The sequence below is a fragment of the Quercus suber genome, unplaced genomic scaffold (genome assembly GCF_002906115.3).
Source record: "Quercus suber isolate HL8 unplaced genomic scaffold, Cork oak 2.0 scaffold_281, whole genome shotgun sequence".
Classification (NCBI taxonomy): Eukaryota; Viridiplantae; Streptophyta; class Magnoliopsida; order Fagales; family Fagaceae; genus Quercus; species Quercus suber.
Genome location: NW_027069737.1, coordinates 249175 through 271920, shown reverse-complemented (window position 1 = coordinate 271920; position 22746 = coordinate 249175). Strand labels below are relative to the sequence as shown.

Genomic DNA, 22746 nt, shown 5'->3' with positions numbered 1-22746 from the left:
ACACACACACACTCATCCATCCTTGCTCATATTAAAGCTAGATTTTAAATGAGCATGATAAATTGTACAAAGACTAAATTTAAAAGCAGTTCCTGAAAAGGTTATATATGGGTTCAATAGGTGAAAGAAAGAAAGAAGATGTAGACGTACCATTATTTAATTTCACAACGGTTGCTACAGCAACAAACAAATTCTCTCCTGCAAATGTGATCGGGGCAGGTGGATTTGGTCCTGTTTATAAGGTAAAAAGGATTCTGATTTAATTACAGGTCAAAAAATTTATGGTGATACTATACAAATTTAGACGGAAAGATTCATTTTTAAACGATGATTTGCAGGGACGTCTATGTAACGGACAAGATATTGCAGTGAAGAGGCTATCAAAGAATTCAAGACAAGGTCTTGAAGAGTTCAAGAATGAAGTTGCTCTCATTGCCAAACTTCAACATAAGAATCTTGTCAAGCTTTTAGGCTACTGTGTTCAAGGAGATGAAAAGATGTTAATCTATGAGTACATGCCCAACAAAAGCTTGGATTGTTTCATTTTTGGTATGATTCTTTTGACCCTTTATGTATTATAATTACTTTCCATCTTTTAAATGTTGCGTGCCTAAGTGTCTTGTCTATTATGTATTTGAATAGAATCCTCCAATTGATTTTCAAAAGAAGTTCACAAAAAGAACTAAAAATAGACATAGATACAATCATGGTAACAAGGGCAAAAATTGTATGCAGAACAAAATGATACTCTGCTAGCATGGCCAAAGCGTTTTGACATTATTATCGGGATTATGCGAGGACTTCTCTATCTTCACCAGGACTCTAGACTTCAAGTCATCCACAGGGATTTGAAAGCAAGCAATATTTTATTAGATATCAACTTAAACCCAAAAATATCAGATTTTGGCTTAGCAAGAACTTTTGTAGGGGATGAAAGTGAACTGAAGACAGATAGAGTTGTTGGAACGTAGTAAGTAATATAAAATTGGTACTAGATTTTTGTTTTTCAAATTGTAGCAAATATTTAATCAATGTGCTTTGACTCAAAGTACCCCTCATTCCCTTATAACATGGTGTAAGGGTGAGGTGATATGTTAAAGACGTACTGAAATTTAAGTTATCAGTAACAACAATAATAATAATAAAGTTTATTTAATGGTTTCACGCAGCGGCTACATGTCTCCTGAGTATGCAGTTGATGGAAGATTTTCAGTGAAATCTGATGTGTTTAGCATGGGTGTGCTTATGTTAGAGATAGTGAGTGCCATGAAAATCAGAAAATTTTTTCACCCAAATCACCATCATAACCTTTTGGGACATGTAAGTGGAAAACTCTCTCTCTCTCTCTCTCTCTCTCTCTCTCTCTCTCTCTCTCTCTCTCTCTCTTTTTTGGGGCTGAAATTTTAAAGTTGTTCAAAATCAAGTTTTATTAATTTCTAGATTCTCAAAAAAAAAAAAATTTATTAATTTCTTCAATTATTTAGCATTTGAAAAGAAAAAAAAAAAAAAAACCCTCTAATCACACAGTTGGCAGTACCATAATAATCACCTATTTATTCTAACTATAGAGTAATTTCTTTGCTTTGAAAAATTATTACAATTAGAAATAGAGTTTATAAGTGAGTTCTAATTAGCTCAACTAGTAAAATTTTTAGTGGTTGAATAAGAGATTTGAAGTTCAATCCCTGCCTACACCAAAAATTGATTGATGTCTTGGTTGAAACTTTCTCAAAAAATAAAATAAAATAGAGTTTGTAAAACATTAATGAAACAGAATGCCAAAAATAATCCGATAGACTTTTATTGATGATGAACCCTATTGAAAAAAATCTTTTGATACACAATAAATAAATAAATATATATATATATATATGGTATTTATATTGCTAAAGGTAATTACTAGTAATGGGATACAATTAAATAGTGGAATGCTTTTGCAGAAAGTAATGCATTATTGCATTGATGGAATGCTTTATGATGCATATACCTAGGTTCTTTTTTTTTTTCAATCACGCACGTTTTAAAACTATACTTCTTCTTTATAACATAATTGCAATGTATAACAAATCCCAAATTAAATCATACATAGATAATCACAATGTGTTTTGAAATTTGCATCCACCCCAACACAGTAGGCAATGAAAAAGATGATGATAGTTCATCATGTTTTGTAGCCCATTCCAACTGTTTTCCCTGTAGGATTTTGTCATTAACCTATAATTGAAATATTGGGCCATTAACATATGCTGCGTAAGCGAAACAAGCAGATTTCAGTCCTAAATTCCTAATTTTTGGAATTTTCATTTGAAACTTTTACATAATGAAAACTTTGATGGGCATGGTGTATATATATGGTTTTTGTTTAATGAGAGTAGAGAATTTGATGATAAATTTTGCCAATTGGAAGTGGATAAACTTGCAGTGACTTATCAGTAAATAATTATAAAAAGTCTAAATTTTAGAGTATTAGTTTTCTTTTTTGGCCAAAGAGGAGGGTTAAAACTTTAAAACGTGGCTTAATCTTATGGTAGTAGGGTTGTGTGGGTTCTAATTAATTCAACTGGTAAAATTTCTAATGATTATATAAGAGCTCTGGGGTTTAATCCCGCCTACACCTACACCAAAACTGATTGATGTCTAATTTTTTACTATTTTTTAGGAAGTAGGGATGGTTCCTAAAATCACTGCGTATAATAAGACATTAACTGTCCAGAAACACTAACCGTTCCTATCAAAAAAAAAAAAAAAAAATACTAACTGTTCTCCTGCATCTGCATCTCTTCCAGTAACTGTGTAGGGTGTTTTCGTATTAAGAAATCAGAATGGCTGGTGAAGAAGAGAGTCCTGCAATCGATATTGATCTCGGGACAACGTACTCATGCGTGGCAGTGTGGCAACGTGATCGTGTGGAGATAATAACCAACGAGCAGGGCAACCGAATGATGCCTTCCTATGTTGCCTTCACTGACAATGAGCGCTTGGTAGGTGATGCTGCCAAGAACTAAGTTGCTAGGAATTCTACCAACTCCATCTTTGGTACTCTACTTCTCCATACTTGTTATTCTGTTATTTTTTTTATTTTTTTAGAAATAGAAGTAAAATACATGTGGATGAATTAAAGAAGCAAATAGAAAATATGATTTTTTGTTTCTGTTTTTGTTGTTGTTTTTAGCCTTGACATATACTAATTCTGCATATGATATGATATGTGTTTTGACTGCATGCATGAGAAAATAACAATGAAATCAACTTGACAAAATTTTTTAAACTAAATTTTTTTGTGGGTTGATGAGTTAGGTTGGGTTGAATTTTTTGTTTGTTTATTTGTTTGTTTTGTTTTTAGCCTTGACATATACTACTTCTGTATATGATATGTGTTCTGACTGCATGAGAAAAGAAAAATGAAATCAACTTGACAAAATTTACTTAACTCAATATTTTGGAGGATTAATATTGGGTTAGGTTGGTTGAATTTTTTTAATTTTAGCCTTGACATATACTGCTATGTGTTTTGACTGCATGATAGAAGAAAATTGAAACATTGGTTAATTTTTTATTCTTATCTACCAATATAAGAATATATACGCATTTAAACTGAAATTTATTTCTTTTTCTGGTTTTTCTTTCTTAAAAGTTGAAATTATCGTGAACTCACTTATCAGGAAATTATGTACGGCTGCATTTTGAAAATTCAATTGAGAGCTGAGAAACTTACTTTTCAATTGACAAAATCTAATGTATAGCATTCCTATTTCAGAACGTTATCTTTTTAGCCGCCGGGGGGGGGGGGGGGGGGGGGGGGTTGTTCAAGCCCAAGTGTCATGCTCAATCCATTTAACAATATAAAAGATTTAACATTAAAATAGGACTTTTATATATCTACATTGTACTTGTAATGTAAACTTACATTGTAAATATACAAAAAGTGGCAAATGTAATACACATTTGCCACTTTTTGTGTGTATGTAAGTTTACATTGCAATTACAATGTTAAACAAATAATTTTCCATCAAAATAATCTTTTAAAAGAAGAAAACAATAATTAATTGGAAAGCAGCAAAAACACACAAATACTATCAAACATTCATTCAAAATGAAGAAGTTTCTTGATATTACAAAAATGAGAGAGAAGAAAAGAAGCTGAAGAAATGCAGGCTTAGAAAAAATTGAAGAAGGACGAAGAGGAATATTGATTTTAGGATTTTAAGGTTCTCATTTTATACTTTTGAAGACTTTTATATCTATGAACTATTCTTGTCTAATAGTTTTTCCTCCCTCTACTATTTCTATTTGAGGTTTATGTGTTTCTTAAAAGGTATGACATTATTGCAGATGCAAAGAGGTTGATTGGAAGGAGATTTAGTGATAACTTGGTTCAGAGTGACATTAGGCTTTGGCCATTTAAGGTGATTGAAGGTCCTGATGATAAGCCTTTGATTGTGGTCAACTATAAGGGTGAAGAGAAGCACTTTACTGCCGAGGAAATCTCATCTATGGTCCTTACAAAGATGCGTGAGATTGCTGAATCCTACTTGGGCACAACTGTGAAGAAAACTGTTGTTACTATCCCTGCCTACTTCAATGAGTCTCAGTGTAAGGCCACAAAGGATGCTGGAGCCATTGCAGGCCTCAATGTTTTGTAAATTCTCAATGAACCAACTGCTGCAGCCATTGCTTATGGTATTGACAAGATTGGCAATGGCAAGGGTAAAAATGTGTTGATTTTCGATTTGGGTGGTGGTACTGCTGATGTTTCACTACTTACCATTCAAGATGGTGTCTTTGAAGTGAAAGCTGTTTCTGGAGACACTCACCTTGGAGGTGAGGACTTTGATAACAGACTGTTGAAACACTTGGTTGCAATATTTAAGAGGCAGAGTAGGGTGGACATTAGTAGAGACGCTAGAGCTCTTAGGAGGTTGAGAACTGCATGTGAGAAAGCAAAGAGGATTCTTTCTTCTACATCTGAGACTGCCATTGAAGTTGACTGTTTAAGTAATGGGATTGATTATTTTTCAACTATTACCCGTCCAAATTTGAGGAACTCAACATGGATTTGTTCAGTTAGTGTATTGAGCCTGTGGAGGAGTGTTTGTTTGATGCTGATATGGACAAGAGTTGTGTCCATGAAGTTGTTCTTACGGGTGGTTCTTCCAGAATCCCCAAGGTGCAGCAATTGTTGCAGAAATTCTTTCATGGGAAGGAGCTGTGCAAGAACATTAATCCAGATGAGGCTGTGGCTTATGGAGCTGCTGTTCAAGCTGCTGTGTTGACTGGAATAGGTAATAAGAAAATTCAAGACATCATACTCTATGATGTTACCCCTCTTTCCCTTGGCATACAGACTCATGGAGATAGGATGTCTGTTTTGATTCCTAGGAATACTACTATTCCAACCAAGAAGGTGAGGCAATACTGCAACACCGCTGACAACCAAGCTGTAATAGAATTGCTAGTTTATGAGGGTGAGAGACCAAGATCTAGTGATAACAACTTGTTGGGAAATTTTACAATTCCTATTACTCCGGCACCCAAGGGTGATGCTAAGGTCATTGTTTCTTTTGAACAGGATACCAATGGAATACTTATAGTATCCACTGTTGACAAAATCAGTGGGTATAAAAGGAAGGTCACCATCACGAACGATCAGTGGAGACTTTCGAATGTGGAGATTGAGAGGTTACTTCAAGACACCAAGAGATTCAAGGTCGAAGATGATCATCACATGAAGGTGCTTGATGCAAGATTAGAGATAGAGACTTACGCCTACAAAATGAGGAAAGCAATAAATGACTACAGCATATATTCCAAACTTCTCCCTAAAGATCACAAACGAATTAAAGATGCTGTTCAAGAGGTGATTCAGTGGTTATCAGATGAAGGGGTTGAGAATTTAGAACTGTATCAGGACAAGCTGAAACTGCTACGGAGTATCTGCAAGCCTATTTCACCTTTGATAATAGATTGACTACATTTGATTTTGAACAAAACATTTTGTTCTAGTGTTTTCTTGCTTTTTTCTCTCTTTTTTCATATTTTGTCTTGTTCAGAAACTGTTTGAAATTTTGTAAAAATGTCCACTGATAACTTGGTGAATTCTGTTTCATTATACAGAATTATAGCTACTTCATCGAATTTGTAAGGGGTTTTAATACGCTTGAAATGCACCCCAAACACCTTGGGATTGTATTCTGCATTAGGAGCCTTATCTAGACAAATCATATGTGAATTCAATGCAACCAATAATCCATTTAATTTATATCACATCCGGTCGAGTTATGAAAGTATTTTTATTTCTTGTTAGATAATAAATATTATTGCAGTTTATAAATGAAGGGATATGCTCTTAAATAATTTTTTTACCAATTTACAAGTAGTGTTATTTAGTTTAGAATCTGGTATATCTACGAGGATGAGCAGGAAACTGATACCAATTTTTTTATTATAAAAATTTAAGGCTAAATCTTGTTACACACTTCCTATTACACACTCCTTTAAAATAGAGTTTCAAAAACATGATTTTACAATTTTAACTGAGATCACAATTTCAATGGAGTATATGATAACCATCATTTGAAACTATTTATATGAATTGAAAAACAATTATATTAAGACTATTATAATCATGTTTTGAAAACATGGTTTCACAATTTTAATTGAAATTAATTTCAATAGTGTATGATAATCATTACTCAATTTAAAACGATTTATATGAATTGACAACCTTCGTATTGTATGCATCAGTTTCATAACTCCAATTATTCTTTATAATATGTGGTTAGGAAAATTATTCTTCAAGATTCTTCTATATCTTTCCTTTTCTAATCCATTAATCTTTCTCAATTTTTTGTAAGAAAGATGCAAAAAACACATCTTCCAAATCAGGATCCAAATTCCAAACAAATCATCTCTAAGCCAAAATTGCTGACAAGTTGTTTTAGAAATTACAAATCATGATAACTAGATGGCAGATGATAGTGACTTCTCAATTTAAAACTATAAATAATTGTTCCAAACTCTCACTATTTAGGATAAGCCTATCCCTAGCTAAACCCCAAAACAATCCCAAATTCCCAATAAAGATGCATTTCAACATGCAAGTCTTACAAATATAGACAAACAATACACAACAAAACATCTAAGCTGGACAAGCTTAGTAGGTAGCATGTAACAGCAAACTATTTCCACCCCAAGCCTTATATAAGTAGCAATATTTTTAGTCATAAGGATTTCTGAAATTCTTCAAGAGCTCTGGGATTTCATAACCAAGCATATCATCTACAGCTTGAATCATTTTAGGCTTCAATTTCTCAAACTTGTCGATGTTGTAACCGTTCAAGACCTCTCTGAAATGCTCAACATTTGGGAAGTCACCTGCAGGAAGATGGAACTCCCTCTGGACCTATTTCACAAAAGTCATGATCATAAATTTGTATGCACCTGTTTAAAAAACTCACAATCATAAATTTGCATGCATAATGAGAGAGATACCTTTCCAAATTCCTCTTCCAGGTTGTCAATTAGTCGTTGTTGAGTCTTAGATTTGCCTATCATTGCAGGCATCTCTTTCTTAAGATGGCTAATTATATAAGCATGGATCTTAGCAGCTCTAGCACGTTTTACAAATTCATTGATCTGCAATATGCAGATGGGGTCAGACTAGTTAACTAGCATATAAATCAAAATGTACATATATGCATGCATGAAAATATGTAAGCAAAATGATTAAAGAAAAAAGGAATATGGTGAGCATACTCGACGATCACAAGCTTTCTTTGGAATATCAGTCAAGTCTGCAAGGAGATCATCCTGTTCTTTCTCAAAAAGATCCCCCCCTATTGGGCCCATAGCTGCCTCATTAACAGGTTTATCATTGAATGACCTGCAGAGACAAGTGACATTAACTCAGATTATTAGATGATCAAAATGAAAAAGAGCCAAACTTTTTGGTTAGAACCAGTACTTAAACAAGCACCATTTTACCACATCAATAGAATATGAGTGAGATTTACATTTAATGTAACATAATTAGATTTAATCACACAAGTCCAACCAAAATACCAAACTATGGATATACAGTGTTTTACATGTTAATGCAAGTATTTGCAAAAAACGTTGACCATATTGGGAAAAAAGTTATCATAAAAGAAAATAACATATTGCACTCTTGACAGAACGTTTGATCTCTATGTTTAGAAACACATAGATGTTAGTGAATAAAATTACACACAAAAGATACAGAACCTACCCAATATAAACACGGACAACCTCTGGAGTATTCAAAACTTTCCCAAGAGACCACATCAATGCTCCATAAACTCTCATCAGCTAAAGAATATGATATCAACAAAGAGGTAGGTCAAATTGTATTTATCAAATGATGCAACTAAAAATAAAGACATGCGCAGAAAAATGAGCAAATGAAAATTTGAAAGACTTGATAAACATCTTACTTGTTGGGTATCAACTTGGTCTGCTTTATTTAGAACAACACGTATCTTGTCATCATGACCGCGCAAAGATGCAATAACACGCTTAAATTCATCACTGATGTCAAGTTTATGGGGATCAAACAGAAGAAGAATGAGATCACATTTAGCTGCAAACCATGATATAACACCAGTGAAGTCATAACTTCTTTGTGTTCGTTGCTTTTCCCCAGATAGAACCCCAGGAGTATCCACAAATGTAATTTGATCTAACAACTGTATGCACAAGGGAAAAGATTAGCTATCTCAAGTGCCGATGATGATATTGATAATAAACAACTTTGAATGAATGCTAGTAAAATTTACATTAACATGGTTTAAGTTTATAACTCACAGGATGCGGCATTTGGGAACACTCAAATTTTGACAAGAATGCTCCTCCAAAAGTTGTCAACCCGCTAAATGGCATCTCAGCATGGACAGCTATGGTGTTCCCAGGAATACTCCTCTCATCAGGTCCAGACTGAGTTCAAGGAGATAGTAAGGTATTAGCTACCAGTGTTCAACATATGTCACTAAACAGGACTTCCATAATGGAAATAAATACGAAACAATGATAATAATGTCCAATTACATGACACTAGTATTGTAGTGACTCAATAGNAAAAAAAAAAAAAAAAAAAAAAAAAAAAAAAAAAAAAAAAAAAAAAAAAAAAAAAAAAAAAAAAAAAAAAAAAAAAAAAAAAAAAAAAAACCTGGGTAGTTGCATTTTAGCAAATGTTTTATAAAAGTTGTCTTCCCAGTTGAATATTGACCCAAAAGCATGATCATGGGTTTAGCATCAAAATCACTGTTCGTCTGCAAAAATACAAATAAAAATCAATTTTCAGTTACAGGGGCCTTAAAACTAGAGTTGACACTTGACAGCAAAGCTAGAAAGAATATCTCCATTTTACAAACCACGACCTCTAGTTTAAAAGATTAAGATATGGAACTAGACAAAAGTATCTAATGATAATTAAAGGAAGTGTTGAGTCCACTGACCATTAGGGGAGAGACAAAATCATTAAAACGATATGCAACTTCCAGTGGCTTTAGCTTTTCAATGTACAATCTCTTCAAGCCATCAATAATTGATGTAACTGCATTGGGAGGAATCTGAGCAAGAGAGGATGAGAGCAGAGACACATTAGGCAAAAAATGAAAATGAAGACATCCCCCTAGAGAGAAGTTCGCATTGTATGCTACTTTGTATTTTTATAGTTAAAACATTTTCATAAAAAAGGCAATACACCCTATTACATGGGATGCATGTAAGAGAAGCACCGAAAGGTAAAGCCTATATTGTATATCAAAGGAATATATTGCAGTTCTCTGCATCCTTCCCATTTTATTGAATGTCCCAAAGGGACAGCAAAATAGAAACTACTCAAACATATAAGGAAACCTGATGTATTTGAGAGACAGAGAAAGAATAATGAATAACAAAACTCAACGATCAGAAGTACTATAATAGACTTAGAAACTTCCCAAAATTAATTGGCCTGAAAATAACAATAAACCCAGTACTTTATCAAGATTTTTTGAATTAAAAAAAAAAAAAAAGTCTTTGAATGGAAATGGAAAGCAGATCTTACATTCTTTGCTGATTTTGAACCAAACCATTGAGTTGGTGGTGGTGGTTGAGGCTGAATGCTTTCTATATTGCACCAGCAAAAGAATATAATGAAATACCAATTAGAAAATGTCACTCATAATATCAAGAGATTAGGAAATCTACGAACCATTTACTTCAGGGTGACCATTTATTGTCAAAGCCTTGGTTTTCTGAGAAAAGAGAAACAGGAAAAAGCATAAATGAAATTACTAGTTTCAACCATAAAGTACCAAGGAAGAAAAGGAAGGCTACTTACAGCTACTAAACTGTCCAAACCTTCCATCAATGGAGGATTAATATTCTCAACATTGGCTGTAATAAAAGAAATGAAATGCATCAACCTAACTTGAACAATCAGTTGCTCAAAAAATATATTTATTTGAACAATCAGAATACAAGATTAAACAATGTTTATACAACATTTGAAGCATAATATTCAAACTGGCCTTGAGGGCGGGCTCATAAGAAACAACCTGGGGATCAAGCTGAGAGGCTCAAGTTTTGATGCTGATGCAATGTATGCACGGTTAAAGCTATATTTAAACCATACTTAAGAGGGATATTTTCCACACTCCTTACAATACTTATTTAACTTTAGTCTATGAAGGGCTGTGATGTACTAGAATTCCTACCAATTGATGGAGATGCAGCTCTAAGTCTAACTAGCCTGAATGCTACAGTTTCTTCCAGTCATTCTATGTAATCAGTCATTAAAGTTTTAAGGACAGTTATTCTCCAATATCATGTTAAAAAGAACATTTAAAACATGTTTTCAGGGTATACATGATTCACAAACAAAACTTTAGCTAAATAAATATTAATGATTTATAAGGAGAGTGTGCTTAGGGTCATGCCTAGAAGTCTAATGCTTTAAGGTCAGATTTCTTGGCACCTTACTATATAATTTTAATTTAAGAAACAGGGAATGTGAGGTTTATGCTGAAGGATTCATCAGGTGCATTAAATGCGAAACATAAAAGCCAATTTCACAAAATTGATGATGGATTTTTAGGAAAAATTACAGTCCATATTCACTCTAGCATTTTGCTCACTAGTACATGTATGAGTAAAAGCAAAGTTGGTATTATACATATTACTCTACTTACCTGCAGTTTTAATGATATCCAGGGTTAATTCATGTCCTGCTTGTGCCAAGGAAACCAGCTGGGCATTACAACAATTAGATCAAAGTAAGTTTTTCACGCATTAAACATTATATAATCCAAGAAACAATTTTATTCAATGTACAACCTGCATCGCGGTGATGAACTCAGTTAGTCCTAAAAACCCTTGTCGTTTTGAATCTGCAAGTGCCCAAACCTTCGGAAACAAAAAAATAAATAAATAAATATGAGATTTTTCAACAATCATTTCACTCTCAGAGAAAAAAAAATATATAGTAAAGCCAAGATAAATCCCATCAAAAAAAGGCACTAGAATCTCTTCCATTTTGCTATAAAGATTTAGTTTTTCATGATTTATCATATAGCATTCTTTATAAAGTGAAATGGTTTTAGAAAGAAACTGCAGAGTCATGAAAAATTAAATCTTCACTACAAAATGGATCCTCCCCATTTCGAAGCAAATGTAGACAATCCTATAAATATAATACAATAAAACCATCATAACTGAAACATAACGAATTGAAAATAAAGGAACAATTAAAATCAAAATAGGTTTCTTATAATACAATAACTAAATGGACCAAATTAAGAAAGAAAGAAAAAAAAAAGCCCTTTATTAGTTTTTCCTTTTTCAGTTCAAAACTCAATAGGGCCAAACAGTATAGCACAACATAAATTACATAGTAAAATACTAAAATCAATCTACTAAGGTAACTAGTTAAACCCATTCTTCATCCAAACAAGTCTTTAAATAAATAAACAAAAATTACTAAATTATATTTCATTTAAGAAACTCTATATAAATATTAAATAAATCGAACAAAATCATAGACAAATCTGAACTTTCTATATTCAGAAACATAACTAAAACATGAACAAAATCAAATCAAATTAAATCAATAAACAGAACTTAAAAACAGTGAAAAAAGAAAAAGAAAAAAGAATTGTAGACCTGTTTGAGTTCAGGACGAGAAAGCTTCGACATGGCGAAGAACTTAGTGGCATCATTTCCAGTAATACGACCATCTCCATCTATAGTACAAGAAGGAAAAACATTGTAGTTAAGAATATAAAATTTTCGCAATTAATTTAATGAAATGAGTGTTGATGAATAAACCTGAATCGGCAAAGTTGAACCATTCCTGATAGATCGCCTGGTGATCTTTCGAAGTCGAACCGATCGGACCCGACCCGATCTCCATTTTTGAGAGAAGAGAGAGAGAGAGTGAGAGAGATTGAAATTTGAAAGTGAGAGAGAGAGCGCTATGGGTTTCGGTTTTTTATAACAGTTTTGGCGCTTGGGTAGAGTTATGAAAAGTTTTTGGGCGTCGTTTGAGGTGGCTATTGTGTCGTTTTTGTTTTTGGTTATCTTATCTAGCACGAGATGATCGTGTTTGATTGATTTGGACTGGACTTAAGGCGATGTTGAAAACGGCACGTCGTGGTAAGGCTTAGCATGAGGAGTATAATAAAAGTTGGTTAATGCAGGGGATGTTTGCCTGTGCTAATTTGAACGTTTAAATTTAAGCGGCATTGGCAATTCGGGAACAGGATTATAGGAGAGCTGGAGTCCACGTAGACATCTAATCAATCAATCATAGGGTTGTTATCGAAATAAATTAATTAAGTAATAATGAAATGTGGATCCCACATTTGCAACTTGTTAGATTCATGTGTTTTTTTTTTTTTTGGGAAAATCTTTGATGATCTTTTAAGTTCAAATTAGTCTACCATACACGTTTAAATTTATAAAATTTAATTTGTACTATAGAATGAACAAAATCTGTTTTGCTCAAGCTAGCTCACTTATTTGTTTTTCAATTGATGAGTGTGTACAGTGTAAGCAAGTTTTTTGAATTTTAAACCTTGTACCTTTTCCTTTTTTTTTTTTTTTTGAAACACCTGGAGCAACATAACCAATTGAATTACAGAATTATTAATAAAATAGTTTCATCTAAGATATAGTAATAACATCTAAAAGTTGAAGCACAACATTTATTATTACTATGCTCTTGTTGAGTCACATCAGTTTAGCATTTCAATTAACTTTAATCTGTTTCTATCAACTTCGGTCCAATTCGATTCATTTCAGTCCATTGTGGTCCACTTTGATCCCATTTCTGTTTATTTTACACCATTCTTGTCACTTTAGGTCTAGTTCTATCCAATTATGTCCACTTTGATCCATTTGGTCTATTTTGATGCACTTACTAAGATCATTTGTCAAACTTGAAGCATATGGTGTTTGAATATATTTTCTTGATTAGTTTAGCATTTCAATCAACTTCAATCTATTTCTATCCACTTTGGTCCAATTCGTTCATTTCGGTCCATTGCAATCCACTTTGATCCCATTCAATTCATTTTACGCCATTTTTCTCACTTCGGTCCAATTCTATCCAATTATGTCCACTTTAGTCTATTTGGTCTATTTTGATGCACTTACTAAGATCATTTGTCAAGCTTGAAGCATATGGTGTTAGAATATATTTTCCTGATTAGTTTAGCATTTCAATCAACTTCAATCTATTTCTATCCACTTCGGTCCAATTCAATTCATTTCGGTCTATTGCAGTCCAGTTTGATCCCATTCGGTTCATTTTACGCCTTTTTTCTCTCTTCGGTCCAATTCTATCCAATTATGTCCACTTTGGTCCATTTGGTCTATTTTGATGCACTTACTAAGATCGTTTGTCAAGCTTGAAGCATACGGTGTTTGAATATTTTTCCCGATTAATAGTTTGTCCTTATATTCTTAATGTAAAATCAATGAAAATGCAATTTTTTTAAAAGTCAAATGCAATAATTTTCTTAGATACACTTAAACTTAAGAATGAAAATATAAGTAGTTTTGGCTTGCTAGATTGTAAAAATCATTTTATTAACCTCCAATACTAAAGATCAATTGAAAAGATGAGCAATTTTGAATGTATCACTGACCCCACCAACTTCCAAACCGACAATTGAAAATATAAGCAATTTTGACTTTATAGGTACTTTAATTATTTAAGTAAAATGACTTTTACTAATTGAGTTAATTAAAATCTATGGAATAATTCAAATTTAAGATGTATAAAATAAGATTATTGTTTTTTTCTCTCTCTCTCTCTTTTGGTCTACTAAAGGCCCTTATATTTTAATTTTTTTTTTTAAATAATTCAATAGTCGGGGGAAAGAGGATTTGAACACTGAATGTCTATATTGAAAATATTAAGGGGTGCCAATTAGTTATTAACTAATATACACATCAATAATTAATGGGCATAATCTTAAAAAACTTTCCATTATGACTAGATAAATTTTCGATTATTTTGATTCTTTTAGTAATGCATTTTCAGCCATTTTCTTGATGAATCACCCTTGATATCACTTTTATGAAACATGCAAGTGGATGGATTGAAATAAAAAATTACACAATTTTTTTTAAGTAATAAAGAATGACTCTTTAAATCATGATTTTTATTTGTTTTTGATTAGGTGATTTTATGTTTAATGATTACTATTTATCATGCTTTGAAGGTGTCTTTAGGTAGGAATGACCAAGGAATGAGGTCGAGTTGGGTGTCCTATTCATTAACAAAAACCCACATGGGCAAAGAGTAGGTTTGGATGGAGTAAAATGAGTTGAATGTATTTATCATTCCTAATGAGATTATTTCAATATTGATGAGTTAGAAATAACAAAAAAAGGAGGGGTGCCTTTAGAGAGAGAGATAACCCCAAAAAAAAAAATAATAATAATATTATATAAAAATAATTTATACACACATACATATTCGGGAAAGGTAAGTAATTAGTAATATCATCGCGCTCCTATATAAGTGAGAAAAATTCATGCAAAATAGGACATGACAAACACCAATTTTTGCAGGACATAATATGAGTCAACTTCACAAAACAAAAAATTTTCCAAAATTAATATGCATGCTATAAACTCCAGAAGGGGATAGTGTTCCCTGAAAATTAATCTAAACCTCTTTAAAATTCAGAGGAAACATTAAGAAACCATTACAAATAGAAAAAATATATATATATCAGTGAAATCATCCAGCAGTCAAATACTTCGAGAAAAATAGCGAAGTCAACAAACAAACTTGAAAGCTTTTAGACGAGATAGGGAGTGAGAAGGAAAACTGTAAAAGTAAAGCCATGTGCTTCACTCGCTTCCTCTTGAAAACAGACAGCAACATATCTGCATAGTATCACAAGGATATAATGATATCACTAATGATGAAATCTGAAAATTAGATTTCAAGAAAGAAATTGAAACTTATCAAGTGTATTACGATTATCAATAATAATAATAATCAAGTGTATTACATGTTCCTCTAAAAAAAAAAGTGTATTACATGTTGGTCTCAACGGTAATTCAGTGAAGGTGGTGATTGCATATACTGATTTACCTGTTTTTGTTAAAATATAGGCACCAGGTTCAAACCATATATCATGTCTAGGTTTAGTGTATCAGTTTATTGTACTAGACTTAGTAGACTATACTACCTTTGTACCATTAGAACTAGCCTCCTATTTACATTTTATGCACACCTATTTGGAGCCCTTCCTAACTAAAATCAGCTAAATGCTTTCTTTTTTTTAATTTTTTTTTTATGTGTCTACTTTGTTCGCCTTCTTCAAGGGAATCGATTTCGTACCCAAGGCCGTTTCAGTTTAATCAAAGGAACAAAATATTTCATGGTATCAATTGATACCGTTTCAGGATTACTATTATTTATATATTTTTATACGTACATATATGAATTATTTATTCATGTAAGTATGAATTTATGAATTTTTTATGTTTATTAACATAAAATTTAAAATCTACATATTTTTTAAGCCTACATATTAGCCTAATTACATTAACTAATATATTAGCTTAAATAACATTTTTTTTAATGATTTTTTTTTAAAATTTATTAATATTTTTAAATTTTTTTATTATACTAGCTAAAATGCCAATATTGATCGAAACACCCAAAATATCCATAATACAGACCGATACAACTTAGTATTTTTTGCAGTACATTTTGAAAGAATACCAATACCACTTTTATGGCCAGAATGGTATATTTTCCTAGTACGGCCGATACTACTATGGTATTGACTTTCCTAATCTTCACCCTCATAAGTGCACTAAGCTCCGCAATGCTTTTGGCTATGGTATTAAGCAAAAGGGTTACTGATGTTAGAGCATCCCTATCTGAAAATTATATCCTATCATATTTTACCATCTCAAAAAGCTACTTTATTAATTATACCATAACATTTTACAATACTCCTCCCAATTTTTATTTTACAATATAACACATTAAAATAATATAAATTATACAATAAAATAATAATAAAAATTTTCTATCACTCCCCTCTCTCAACAACCAAACAACCTAATCACCACCACAACACCACCATGCCCACCACGCCACCATTGTCCACTGTCCACCAAAATCCCACCAAAACCAAAACTCCATTTTACAACACTCCTAACATCCCTCTGCCCCTAGCACCGGCCACCGAGAAGCCCACCTTTCCCAGCTCTAACCTTCCCCTACCACGTGTCCCATTACCTCCTTTCCTAGCTCCAACCTTCCCATTCCTCTTTCTTCCACTCTTCCCTCTCCTGTATATATAACCCAAAACCCAGCCCTTCGTTCCCATCAGGAATCACCAATTCCTACATTTATTTCTCATAACCAATTTCACACTCACATCAAAAACATCAAAATACACACACACACACACACACACACACACACACAGAAATGGAAAATCTAACTCTCACAGGAATGTTGAACAAAGTCGTGTTGGAATTCCCAACTCGCCAAGCCTAGTGGCGGAGCCACACACAAGGGTGGGAGGGCCAAGGCCGCCCCAAAGTTTAAAAAAAATTATTTTATAGTATTTATATTATTTAAATTTTTAAAAATGTAGCATGTAAAAATTGAAGTTCCCCCCCCCTCCCCCAAATTTTGAGTCATTTCAATGGTGCTCTTAAAAGAAAGAGAAATTATATTAAAATCATATAATTTAAGAGGTTTAACAAATTAAACTCTGTAGAAAATGATAAATTTTTGTACATGTCTACTAGAAGAAATACATGACTTTTGTATGCTCATTAAAATTTAGAAAATGATAAATTCTCTTAGTAAATTAAATTTTATATGTGTGTGTAGAGGTTTATCTTAACTAATATATTAACATCACAATTTGGCCCCCCTAAACCAAAATTTCTGGCTCTACCCTTGGCCAAGCCCTTTCAGTCTCTAGAAAACTCTATTTGACTCACTCCCAATTACAACACCTCGTCAATCACTACCACATCCAACCCATCTGAACCCAAAAGATAAAAATCAATCCATGCCACACTGCAAAACACACACAAAACCTAGATCAACATTGCTAGATCAAAACCCAAATTAAACACACATACACAAAACTCGATTTGACTCACTCCCAATTACAACACCTCGTCAATCACTAACACATCCAACCCATCTAAACCCAAAAGATAAAAATCAATCCATGCCACACTACAAAACACACACAAAACCCACACAAAATCCAAATCAACGCCACTAGATCAAAACCCAAATTAAACACACACACACAAAACCCAGATCACTGCCACATCCAGCCACTGCCGCCGCTAGATCAACGTCGCCACCAATGCTGCCAACATCGCACCACATCCAGCCCATCATCAGCAATCTTGAGCAACCCATCATCGATGAGCTTGGCAACCCATCATCGGCAAAACCACTAGACCCACGGCGCCTCCAGATCCACATCGCCGCGAAACCCACGTTGAACCCATGACCCACGCCAGAATAGCCCACCGTGAGAGAGAGGCCGTTGTGGAGAGAGAAAGGAGATGAGAAACAGAGAAAATAAAGAGAGAGAGAGAGAGAGTCAGATATGCATGTGGTGAATAAAAAAATATTATTTAGTTTTACAATTGAGCTACAATTGCAAATTTTTTTGCAATAGTCAGATTTTGCAAGACCAACTGTTGGGGGGGTTTTAGGGCTTAGATGCTAAATTCTACCAATATATGGCATATGCCATTCCCACTATGAATGCTTTTATGATGGTTTTACTAAAAGACATCTCCCATCCATCATGTAGTCTTTTGGGAACAAAAAAAATATTGTACATCTTATCTAACTCGTCAAATATATCCTTCCTTTCCTCTGGTTAATCCATCTATTGACCTCTTTCCTAAAAGTCCTTGCCCTTCGATGAAGTTGGATCAGTATACAAAATGAGTGTGATCCAAATTGTACATAATTCTGTTTTCCATGAACATAACATTTGCACACTGAAATTGATTGTCATTTTGTCTATTATCCTATACTACAAAATACCTTAAAGAGTTACGTTGCATATTTCCTCCCATGATTAATTTATCGATATTTTCACTGATTCTCATCGACTGGAACACTTTCGTGATCTTGTATCCAAACTCAAGTTTGTCTCTTATAACCCAACATAAGTTTGAGGAAGGTTACTAGGATATAGGCCCAAGGGCCATACATATCATCTGATCTCAAGGTTTAGCGTGTCAGTACGCCATACTAGACCTTACTACCTTTGTATTGTGTGATGTCCTTATGTACTATTAAACCTATTCTCTATGTCTATGTAAAGGCCTCCTACCTATAATTTACACACAATACAAACGAATTTTATTCCTCTATGTTTTGAGGGAGGAGGAGGAATGGAATGGCCTTCATAATTTATCATTCCCTTATTTATAGATGTTTATGCACCTTTTCATGGAGATCCACAACTCTTGGAAGAGTTGTCTGTTTCTCAAGACTTGCAATACATCACCAAATAAAACAACTGTATTTTGAAATAAACCATCTTTTCAAGGGGGCAAAAGATACATAAAAATGTACTTTTGTATGGTGTTATCATCTCATGCACTTACATTATGCTTCAAATATGACGTTGCCTATTTGACATCGAAAAGTAAAACAAATTATGTGAATCAATATTGAGGTGAGTATCTCCTTTTTATTTATATATTTTATTTTTTGAGAGTCTTGAGGTGAGTTTCTACCAAATCATCAACAAGGTCAAAGCTAAAATATAATCATGAAATTTGTATATATCACAAAACCTCACATGCACTTATATATATACCTTTGATCTGGAGGAAGATCGTCCATGTCTTTGAGCACTAGGATAATAGCTTGGTTGTGGAGACACATTTGGGAGCTGCGAAGATGCAATTTGTTTTTCCTCTTTTACTTTGTTGAATATGGCAGTAAATCCTTCTCCAGATTCAGGGTCCAATTCATCCCAAGCTCCGAATTTGGGTACTGAGGCTGCTCTATGATGCTGTTCACTCCCATAAGATCCAGAAAATCAGTAGTTTCATGTAGCACTTAACAAAATGACTTTCCAAATTTTTGAGTAATCCATACATTGGTCATTCTAGCATGTTACTTAGACCAACTACTATTGTCTTGCTAACATAAAAGACACATGTCAAACTTAATGCTAAAGGCATTATCTTAATCCAATTAAGTATCATGCAAGTCCCTTTTTTTCTTCCCTTATTTCACAATAGGATTAGGATCTGTGAATTGCTATATATTGAGCTCTTTACTGACTTTTCTTAGAATTTTAAAATAGAAGACTTACAGTTTCAACAGAGGGATGACTTCCACTTCTTTTTCTAGCGTGTCCAGGTATTGACAGAGAGAAGGTATTACTTCCTTCTGCCAAACTCTTCTTCTTGTGATCAGAACCCACACGTCGGTGATTAGGCTTCATGATTGAATGATCAGAGTTGCTTTTATCGCTGCCGGATTCTGATGTGATGCTCTTTTGGCTCCGAATTTTTGGTTGTTTAACTGTGTTCCTCTGGTGAGCATGATGCCTTGCATGTCCCTCAATGCGGTGTTTTCCTACAGATGAATTTGACTTATTGGAATTGACATGGAGAGGATCCTGAAATGCATGGTGATCAGCATTAATTTCTGAGCCCCCTGTCATGTACATGAAGGCCTCTGGATTCTCCTCTGGATCATTTGGATTCATCTTCACACTAGATTTCTCTTTACGCGCATTGTCAAAGTAAGCGGTGTAAGGAATATTATCGTTGTCCCAGCTACCAAATTTTGGGACATGGGAGTTTTTCTGCAGCCAAGGCACTGTATGAGGATAGTTTTTAACAAGAACAGTTAATTGTGCATGTAACAGAGAATAAAAGGAAATCAAAACAAAACATTACACAAACTGAATAGTTGTGCAAAAGTTCTTGAAATGTGTGGATATATTGTCAACTGTTCAACACATGTACTCAGGAGGTACACCCCACCTTCTTAATGAACAATTGTAATGTATCTGTGGGACTATCTATGAGTTTTGGACTTCCAGCTATATTACCTGTTTTAGATTTAGAGCTTAATAATTTGTCTCACCTGTAAAAGCGGGTGGCTGCAACAACTTTCATGACAACAATTAAAAAAAGCGTTGACTAAAAAGTAGCCAATCCCTTATAAGTCCATTTTCTAGTTGCATCTAGTGATCAAATTACAAAGCAAACCAGCACAATCACTCAAAATCCATAAACAAAGTAGCGTCTTGGAAGAAATGGCAAACTTTCGAATCCATAAATCCAAAAAGAGTGCAACAAAAGCATGAAGAGATAGACAATCAAGAACTAACAAAGGACCAAAAAGTAAAACCAGGCAAAAACCAAGTCAACGCTATCATCTGTTAACAAAAAGAAAACTAGCTACAGTCAAATCTTAAATACTAATCAAACCGCTACTGATAAGGACTTTGATAAGAACAAAATTGATATGAAGTACACTCACAGCCATTAATTAGATGCGTTATAATCTTTGTAGGTCTGAATTTTGGAACAAAATCCTTGATGAAGTTACGATTATTAGTATTTGGACCAATATTAGAGCTTGCTTTGACCCATGGAGATCCCAAGGGGCAAGGAGCTGGCTTCTCGTGACGCTGATTTGATTGCTACAATGTTTCCAAAGCCAATAAAATATAAAAAAGCTAAAATCTATCTCAGTCTCAAACACGGCAATATAGCATTTGTTTATTTGTTCAAAAAATTAGATGCTAAATTCTCCTTTGATTGGATGAGCTAGGCATTTTGTCAGTTTCCTTACTAGAAAATTGCTTTGAAGCAAGTCCTTTAGATGAACTTTATTATGTATATGCATGTGACACGTGTAGACTTTTTCACTAGCTAAAACAAAAGTTGTGAATGCCGAACCAATAACTGTCTCGTTTTGATTTCTAATCAGGATAATTAAATATTTTGGTTCAATGGAGTATCATCTTGAAACTTCTGATTTTTCCGGTTCTCGTTGTCAGTATTCAACTACATTTATTTTGTTGGGCTGAATAAACGTCATTTATTGCAAAAAAGAAGGCAACAAGTCGAAAGCAAAAGAAAACTATAACTGGGCCCTGGGCCCTTGCCCATCTCTTTCCAAGGCCTGAGAAACAATAGCTGGGGGATAGAAGAGGGGAACAGGCTCAAATCAATTGCAAAAAACAGTGCACAACAGTTTATGTTCAAGACTTCTGGACTTCTTTTCTCTTAAATATACTACCATAGTTTTTAGGGTTTAGGGGGAAAATTATCTAGCATTTGGGTGTTTAAAAACAAAACTACTTTAACGCACTAAAAATTTTACTTTTATCTATTTTAGCATAAAATTTGTGGTGCTAAATTGTAGTGGTGAGTGGATTTATCTAATGGCTTGTTTGGAAGTTTAGAGAGGGAGGAGAGTAGAGGGGAGTAGAGGGAAGGGGAGTAATGGGGAGGAGAGTAGAGGAGAATGATTCACCTCCACCTTATTTGGATGTTTTTAAAATTAGTAAGGGGGAAAGGATTAATTAGCCCTTCCCCTTGTGTAATTTTTTTAATATAATAAGGGTAAATTAGGTAATTTACTTGGTCAATAGTTTATGTACTCTACTCCCCCTCCAAATCTCTCCAATTTGGGAGAATTAAAATTGGGGGGCTAGAGGGAGTCCAAACCCCTCCAAACTCCTCCGAACCCCTCCCCCTCATCCTTTAAAAAACTTCCAAATAAGGTAATTGCATTACTCTCCCTCCCTCTACTCTACTCTCCCTCCTTTTCTAAACATCCAAACATACTATAAGAGACGGTGAGAGCGAAGAGAATAATAAAATATTGAAGAAATTATAAAAATACTAAAAAATGAAACCATAATAACCATGTAAATATGGACGTTTATAAATAATTGATGTAAGTAGTTTTTGGTCTTAAATATATAAATTTGACATTTTTTTTAAAACTATACACCCACTGCGAGAGCTCTTAGGATTGTAAGGCCTTTACATACTTCTTTATATGGGAGATTGGACAATCGTTCCCATCAAACTTGTTCAATGATTGCATCGTGAACTTTGGGGGTAAATAGGTTGAAGTACTTGAGGTAAATATAAGGACAATGATTGACAGTATGAAATTTCTTTTAATAATTCTTCCCTCATTTGCGTTTGGCCTTGGACCAAAGTAGAGAC

At 33.7% G+C, this 22746-nt stretch overlaps 3 protein-coding genes and 1 pseudogene across 4 annotated transcripts; 2 read left to right on the top strand and 2 right to left on the bottom strand.

Annotated features, from left to right (window-relative positions):
• Positions 1–94: 94 nt before the first annotated feature.
• LOC112016608 (G-type lectin S-receptor-like serine/threonine-protein kinase SD1-1) lies at positions 95–1947 on the top strand. Its single transcript, XM_065781855.1, has 5 exons — positions 95–242; positions 339–549; positions 736–970; positions 1170–1394; positions 1941–1947. The coding sequence occupies exons 1-5, from the start codon at positions 108–110 to the stop codon at positions 1945–1947; spliced, it is 813 nt and encodes a 270-aa protein (XP_065637927.1). The 5' UTR covers positions 95–107.
• An 875-nt stretch (positions 1948–2822) lies between these two features.
• On the top strand, positions 2823–6189 carry LOC112007436 (heat shock cognate 70 kDa protein-like; annotated as a pseudogene).
• Positions 6190–6872: 683 nt separating this feature from the next.
• LOC112007463 (EH domain-containing protein 1) lies at positions 6873–12517 on the bottom strand. The gene is given in 15 exon segments (XM_065781869.1): positions 6873–7402; positions 7492–7635; positions 7756–7882; positions 8249–8328; positions 8454–8705; positions 8824–8981; positions 9185–9287; positions 9474–9587; positions 10067–10128; positions 10214–10256; positions 10343–10398; positions 11193–11250; positions 11338–11406; positions 12163–12242; positions 12328–12517. Coding segments are annotated over 15 exon segments (1617 nt in total). The 5' UTR covers positions 12413–12517; the 3' UTR covers positions 6873–7216.
• Positions 12518–15207: 2690 nt separating this feature from the next.
• LOC112007499 (RPM1-interacting protein 4) lies at positions 15208–21222 on the bottom strand. 2 transcript variants are annotated; one of them, XM_024039858.2, is made up of 4 exons: positions 21041–21222; positions 19860–20357; positions 19356–19553; positions 15208–15402 (listed from the first exon to the last, which is right to left on the bottom strand). In XM_024039858.2, the coding sequence occupies exons 1-4, from the start codon at positions 21044–21046 to the stop codon at positions 15367–15369; spliced, it is 738 nt and encodes a 245-aa protein (XP_023895626.1). In that variant the 5' UTR covers positions 21047–21222; the 3' UTR covers positions 15208–15366. The 2 variants fall into 2 exon arrangements, with proteins under 2 accessions (XP_023895626.1, XP_065637940.1); XM_065781868.1 differs by lacking the exon at positions 21041–21222 and adding an exon at positions 20642–20996.
• Between the last annotated feature and the right edge of the window lie 1524 nt (positions 21223–22746).

Coding starts and splice junctions, on each gene's coding strand:
- LOC112016608 (XM_065781855.1), top strand. CDS start 108: ATGGGTTCAATAGGTGAAAGAAAGAAAGAAGATGTAGACGTACCATTA. Junction 243..338: donor GATTTGGTCCTGTTTATAAG/GTAAAAAGGATT, acceptor GATGATTTGCAG/GGACGTCTATGTAACGGACA. Junction 971..1,169: donor GATAGAGTTGTTGGAACGTA/GTAAGTAATATA, acceptor GGTTTCACGCAG/CGGCTACATGTCTCCTGAGT.
- LOC112007499 (XM_024039858.2), bottom strand. Junction 19,554..19,859: donor GTCATCCCTCTGTTGAAACT/GTAAGTCTTCTA, acceptor GGGAGTGAACAG/CATCATAGAGCAGCCTCAGT. Junction 15,403..19,355: donor GATCTTCCTCCAGATCAAAG/GTATATATATAA, acceptor GATACTATGCAG/ATATGTTGCTGTCTGTTTTC.